The 6,331-nt window shown below is 23.1% G+C and overlaps 3 protein-coding genes across 4 annotated transcripts in view; 1 reads left to right on the top strand and 2 right to left on the bottom strand.

Moving 5' to 3' along the window:
- Nucleotides 1-82: 82 nt before the first annotated feature.
- Nucleotides 83-1,793, top strand: LOC102675932 (PHD finger-like domain-containing protein 5A). The gene is made up of 3 exons (XM_006623808.2): nt 83-300; nt 1,227-1,417; nt 1,633-1,793. The coding sequence occupies exons 1-3, from the start codon at nt 249-251 to the stop codon at nt 1,720-1,722; spliced, it is 333 nt and encodes a 110-aa protein (XP_006623871.1). The 5' UTR covers nt 83-248; the 3' UTR covers nt 1,723-1,793.
- A 236-nt stretch (nt 1,794-2,029) lies between these two features.
- Nucleotides 2,030-5,687, bottom strand: LOC116184858 (dynein beta chain, ciliary-like). 2 transcript variants are annotated; one of them, XM_031514275.1, is made up of 10 exons: nt 5,500-5,687; nt 4,875-5,012; nt 4,580-4,786; nt 4,141-4,342; nt 3,759-3,890; nt 3,376-3,551; nt 3,155-3,265; nt 2,913-3,086; nt 2,628-2,776; nt 2,031-2,361 (listed from the first exon to the last, which is right to left on the bottom strand). In XM_031514275.1, exons 2-10 carry the CDS (start codon nt 4,965-4,967, stop codon nt 2,067-2,069), a joined length of 1,539 nt encoding a protein of 512 aa, XP_031370135.1. In that variant the 5' UTR covers nt 4,968-5,012; nt 5,500-5,687; the 3' UTR covers nt 2,031-2,066. The 2 variants fall into 2 exon arrangements, with proteins under 2 accessions (XP_031370134.1, XP_031370135.1); XM_031514274.1 differs by lacking the exon at nt 5,500-5,687 and having other exon boundaries at nt 2,030-2,361; nt 4,875-5,215.
- Nucleotides 5,367-6,331, bottom strand: part of LOC102675665 (dynein beta chain, ciliary-like) — a 24,417-nt gene continuing 23,452 nt past the window's right edge. The window contains exons 56-58 of the mRNA XM_031514279.1: nt 5,964-6,126; nt 5,500-5,816; nt 5,367-5,391 (exon numbers count right to left, since the gene is read on the bottom strand). Coding sequence (XP_031370139.1) covers nt 5,367-5,391; nt 5,500-5,816; nt 5,964-6,126 — 505 coding nt within the window. The remainder of the gene's footprint in view (nt 5,392-5,499; nt 5,817-5,963; nt 6,127-6,331) is intronic.

The following is a 6,331-nucleotide window of genomic DNA, read 5'->3' as shown; positions in this document are numbered from 1 at the left end:
TAAAATATATATAAATTTTTTTTATAAAATATAAATTAAAATATAAATTTCAATATTTAATCAAATATTTTTAATACTATTTTGAAAAAATCATTCTCATGTATCATGAATTGATCAAAGTATCGTCACTTTAAAAGGAACCATAAAAAGTAAACAAAATTGAAGATTTTCATGTGTTGATTTATATAAAAATTTGCAATAGTTTATTTTGTGTGTTATTCGAAATATAAGTCTGTTTTTTTTGTAATATGGCAAAACATCACCCAGATTTAATTTTCTGTAGAAAACAACCGGGAGTTGGTAAGATTTACATTTATATTAGGTTAGATTGTAATTTTTAATTTTAGGTTATAATTATATGATATTAATCAATTTATTAATAATTATATAAGTAATAAGTTTTTTTTACGATTTTTTTATAAATTTTACATATAGATAAAAAATATTATTAAACTCACTTATCCGAAACTGCAAATATAACAAAATTTTTGAAGATCCACTTGTTAAGTTTAAGTTTAATAATATTTCTATTAACATTAAATATTTTTTTTTTATTCTGCATAGTTAAAGAGTTATAGTGAAGAATATATATCAAGAAAATCTACTACAAAGAGGATATGAAGAAAATTTACCAGCTGCAAATTCATATTTTCACTGATCTTCTCAAGTATTTGTAATTATATTATTATATAAAAATATATGTTTTATTTGTATTTAGACACACAAAGAAAGAGAGAGAGAGAGAGAGAGCAATTTTATAAATATTTAATAAAAGAATTTTTGAAATAAAAAACATATCCTTTTGATATCTTTTAACACTTCCTAGAAGTTTCCTTTATATTCTTTACTATAACTCTTAATTGTGGAAAAATGTTCCAAATAAATATTATTAAATTTAATAATGATCATTTAAATAACAAAAGTAATATATTGTTTTGATTATTTTAAAAAATAAGAAGAAACTTTATAAGTTAAGAAGTATTTTTCTTTTTTAAAAATTTTTTATATTCTAAATAATTAATCTCTGTAAATTATTTAATTAAAAATAATATTAAAGAAACTTTTTGATGTTTGTAAAGTTTATTTTATTTTTTGTTGAATTTTATATTATATTTTATATTACATCATTAAATAATGATAAATAAAATGACAAATTTTTAATATTATATTTATTATTTAAGGAAATGTGTAATATAATTGATAATAAAAATTGACTTTATTTTTAGCAATAGGAAGATTATGTGAAAAATGCGATGGTAAATGTGTAATTTGTGATTCCTATGTAAGACCATGTACTCTGGTTAGAATTTGTGATGAATGCAATTATGGATCTTATCAAGGCCGATGTGTTATTTGTGGTGGACCTGGTGTTTCTGATGCTTATTATTGCAAAGAATGCACAATTCAAGAAAAAGATGTAATGTAACTTGTATTACTAATTATATTATAATTATATTACTAATTATATTACTATACTAGTTATAGCAATAGCAATTTATAAAAAGAATGTTTTTTTTAAAAGAATATTTAATTTTTATTATATCAAATTGTTAATTTTTTTTCATGCATAATAATAAATGTAAATAATAATAACAAATATAATAAAAATTCACTAAATTTGATTTCTTATAGAGAGATGGTTGTCCAAAAATCGTAAATCTCGGAAGTTCAAAGACTGATCTATTTTATGAGAGGAAAAAGTATGGATTCAAGAGAAGATAAAGATGATTGACGAAAATTTTTAATGTAAAAAATATTTCTTATTTTTCAAATAAATAATTTTCTTGTAATTATGATCATCTTGTCATTAATATTTAAAAAAAATATTTTCACATTTATAATTGTACAATTTCTTCGATACAAAATACAAATATAAATTATTATTATAAAAAATTAAAATGAATGCAATAAATATCAATCATGCAGATATATGTTTCTTTTTTGAAATAAATAAAATTATATAAATTTTAGAAAATATATATGTAAAACTAATATAGTCTTTTTGTTTTTTTAATTTAAAAAATATCAATTTATTTTTTAATTGTACATTTATTTCATAAATACAACTAAACTTGTAATAAAATTGCCACACCTCCAAGAATCCATTTACTGGCCCTCTCTTTAGTTCTTAAATTAAATGTCCATACATAAGTTGGACCTCGTGATCGTGTTTTATATACGGGACACTCGTACATATTTTTTAAATCTTGTTTATCTTGTGTAATAGCTCTAATATACACTATTGGTAATAATGGAAATAATTCTTTAAATCGAGAATCCATAATACATCCTGCTTGCATATCCCATCGTGCACCTTCCATATATAATCCATTAATATATGCACCTTCTCTTGGTGCTGATCTAAAAAAAATTGTAACAAAAATTATTATTATTGTTTATTTTAAATAATATTTTAAATAAATATTTATAGAAAATATATTAGAATTTTATTAATAATAAAAAATTAAGATTGATTTAGAGAATTGTTTACAATATTCTTATTTGTACAAATCTAATACAAATATATATGTATATGTTGAAAAAAAATATTTTTAATAATTAATACGATAAATGTTATTTAAATATTATTAAATGTTTGATTAATAAATAAATAATAATATAATTACATAATTTCCTCTTTGTATTTTCTCAATACTTCACAATATAAACACATTTTGTCTAATGGCCATTCATTTTTGCGTGCAGTTTGTTGCATAATTGCAGTAAGCAATGACTGAGGATTGAAAAAACCTCCTAGCCATATTGATGATGGTAACTATGAAAATATGTATATATTTAATATGTATAATATGTATATATTTAAATAATATATTAATATTTCATTAATATCAATCTTATAAATTTAAATGATTCAATAATAATAGACTATTGCATATAATAGAAAATTTTACATTAAAATCGGCAGTCCAATTAGACAATTCACTTATTCGATTCAACAAATCTGCAAACCAACTATTTAATCCTAATTCTGAAGGATAAGCTTTTTTCTCCCAAGATGGAGGAATAGCATCCATAACTATATAATTTTGCAAAATTTCCATTTCAGGATTGATCGTTAATTCTCCCTTTTAATAAAATGTTATTATATTTCAATTTTATAATATAATCTTTATAATGATAAATTTTTTATTACCTTCAAACCTAAATCTAACTCGTGCAGAGATCTTTTAAGTTCTTCACATAATACATTCATTCGTTCGCATTCTTGTAAGGCAACAGTAACAAACGGTGTGCGATCTTCCACCTAAAATATATAAAAAAAATTTCATTAAAAATAACAATTCCTTATTTAATTATTTTTATAATATAATATAATATAATATAAAATTTCACCTAAATAGAAATAATAGATACCTTGCCGTAAAGTTCTAGCATATTAAATTCTTCTGGTAGTTTATCTAATAAATCTTCTATAAGTCCTTTCATTTTTTCTTCTCTTGAAATTTCTCCGACTGTTGTATCACTGACGGTTCTCGTTAACATACCCAATAATGTTTTAAATAAATTTTCCGCAGTTGATGTTAAAAATCCTAATAAAAATATTATATATATAATGTAATGAAAAAATGATTTAAAAAATCAATAAATGTATATAACAAGATAGATTTTATTTATTTTCATAGTCATAAATGTAGCAAAAAGAATTTAATTTAAATAAAATTATTTAAATCATTTTTATTGATCTATTCTTGTTATTTATTTTTTAATTCAATAAAATATCACATATGTATATTTACCAATTTCCGCATTAGGATGAAGTCCATAAAGAACAGGGCTCTCAGATGGTAAAAAATTATAGACATATTCATGATATCCATGATAATCAAGACTTGGTGGTACTAAAAAATCTGGTGCGAGATATAATTCGCCTATAAAAAAAGAAAAAAACATATATTTGACTTAATAATTAATTAGTTATTAATAAATTAATATAAAACATTTCAAAACAAAATTAATAAAAAAAAATATGAACAAACATTATTTTTAAATATTATTGATAGAATTGATTATAAAAATATGATTATAAAAATATGATTATAAAAATAATAAAAATATAATATAATATAAATAAAAATATAATTCTTCACTTTTATATAATTATATTTATAATTTAATTACCTTCAACTAATTCTGGTTTTAGATATTCTATTAAATATGTTTTACATAGTCTTCTATCCCAATCATCTGTTATATGGCCGCCATACATTATTTCTCCAAATAAATAACGAAGATCTTCCCAAGGTACTTTAATACTATTCTCCAAATAATTAAATAGAACGGATACGCTAATCGTTAAATCCCCAAAATTGAATGGATAAGACTGAGTCAAAATAAAATAATTATTTAAAATAATTTATTATTTTATATAATTATATCTATAATTATATATATTTTCTTATTTAAAAAATATATTTTTAATGATGATAAATCATTTAAAACATAATTTATTAAAAGACAAATATTAAAAAATATAATTTATAAATTTCAAATATCATAGAATTATTACTTAACAAATTTTTGATCTTTATAATTGATTGAGTAAATTAATGTTACTTACTCTGTTCCATCCTTGTGCTCCAAATTTTCTACGTTCTGCAACTACGGCATGATAATAACAAAGTGCAAATAATATAGCTTTGAATTCAGTTTCCTTGCTACAAGACTCCAGAGTTTCCTGAGTGAAATTATCCAACGCTTTGTGAATATTCGCTTGAATTCCTGATGGTGGTTCGTTCGTAATTTTTATGGCCGATTCCAATATACCCTATTTTTTTATAAAAATCATATTTTACAAGTGATATATTTTAACTAAAATTAAAATTGCATTTTTCAATTGAAATAATAATACATACTTGAGGTATTATTGATTCGTGAGGATCTGCACTTGGTTCCGCGCTAATAAACAATCGATAATCATCATGGGGACTCTCTGCACATTGTTCCATTTTTTTTTCCAGATCAGGTAACCATTTCTTCACAAGATGGATATTTTGTAAAATTACCCAATGACCTTCGTGAGCCGATAATTCTAATGCTTCTTCAGCTATGGGTTCTTGACCTTGACCCAATGATACATTATGGAAATTTCTACCTCCGAAAGTGAAACCTAATTGTATTCCCAAATTTTCTACGTCCTGAATTTTTATTGTTTTCATTATTATATAATATATATATTATATTATATTATTTTATTATATAATATTGGATAAATATATAGTTATATTATGTATATATAGAACGAGTATTTTACTTTTAAAGGATCAACACCAGGAGAGAGAATGAAAAATACAGGCGTGATAGGACTCGTCTCTTCAAAGGATTTATGAAAAGGAGGAGATCTGGACTCAACAAATTTTGAACCAAGTTTTTCTTCCACGAAACATCTAAATAAATTCAATGAGATAATGAAACAAGAATAAATTAAAGGAAAAAGAAGTTGTTTTATATCAAATAAAAAATATTACAAAAGAAACGTACCTGATCGCATAAGTCATACGATCTAATCTAAGACATCTCATAATACATAATCTCTGAAGAGCGGTCTTATTTTTCCAATCTTGTGGAAAAATTTCTCGTTCCGGTGTTTCCGATTCAACAAATTTTTTCCATCTTTTCGCAGCACCCTCTATATCTTTTTCTAAATTTTGAAAATCATCCATTTGACTCAAATATTTGATTCCACCCCAGCCAACATCTGTTAAAAAATCTACAGGGCTGACTAAATCGATCATATGTGGAAATTTTAATAGAAAATCAAGTTCCGATTGTGTTATTTCTTTTGCTTCCATAAAAATCTATAAATAAATAAATAGAAACATTCTGAAATGCTTACAACAAAATTGCATTTAATAATAATTATCATTCAAAAAAAATTAATTTTACATTTTCATTTCAAGATTTTTACAAAGATCGATAATTGATAATAGATCATTGAAAAGTACCTGAATAGTCATTTGAGTGAGGAAAGTCAATTTATCAGCTTCAAATAAACCTCTACTTGTGTAAGTGAAAACTAGATAAGTAATACTATCGATTAAAAAATCCACGCGTTTAGTTATTTCTTCCGAAGGTTCTGCGAATTTAATAGCGTTTAGGAAGACAACGCTGAAAGCTTTCAAAGAAAACTGATAGAGCATATTTATTTTGTACAAATCGTTTAAAACGAAATATAAAAGACTAGCTCTGGCCGCGACGATACGATAAATTTCTCGAGCTTCGTCTATCTTTATCGAGGTTATTTTAGCTTCTGCTACTTTTATTTCTATCTCTGCTGCAGTTTTCTTCGTGGTTTCAAGATTGATTACCAGAT

Source organism: Apis dorsata, unplaced genomic scaffold (assembly GCF_000469605.1).
Source record: "Apis dorsata unplaced genomic scaffold, Apis dorsata 1.3 scaffold_949, whole genome shotgun sequence".
NCBI classification, from domain to species: Eukaryota; Metazoa; Arthropoda; class Insecta; order Hymenoptera; family Apidae; genus Apis; species Apis dorsata.
Note: the sequence above shows the minus strand (reverse complement) of the source record. Positions and strands in the feature narration are given on the sequence as shown.

Excerpts from the sequence above, each read along its gene's own strand:
- LOC116184858 (XM_031514274.1), bottom strand. The coding sequence starts at position 5,177 with ATGAAAACAATAAAAATTCAGGACGTAGAAAATTTGGGAATACAATTA. Across the intron at positions 3,266-3,375 it reads TGCTAGAACTTTACGGCAAG|GTGGAAGATCGCACACCGTT; the intron begins GTATCTATTATT and ends TATATATTTTAG. Across the intron at positions 2,777-2,912 it reads ATTGGACTGCCGATTTTAAT|TTACCATCATCAATATGGCT; the intron begins GTAAAATTTTCT and ends ATATTTTCATAG.
- LOC102675932 (XM_006623808.2), top strand. The coding sequence starts at position 249 with ATGGCAAAACATCACCCAGATTTAATTTTCTGTAGAAAACAACCGGGA. Across the intron at positions 301-1,226 it reads TAGAAAACAACCGGGAGTTG|CAATAGGAAGATTATGTGAA; the intron begins GTAAGATTTACA and ends CTTTATTTTTAG. Across the intron at positions 1,418-1,632 it reads GCACAATTCAAGAAAAAGAT|AGAGATGGTTGTCCAAAAAT; the intron begins GTAATGTAACTT and ends GATTTCTTATAG.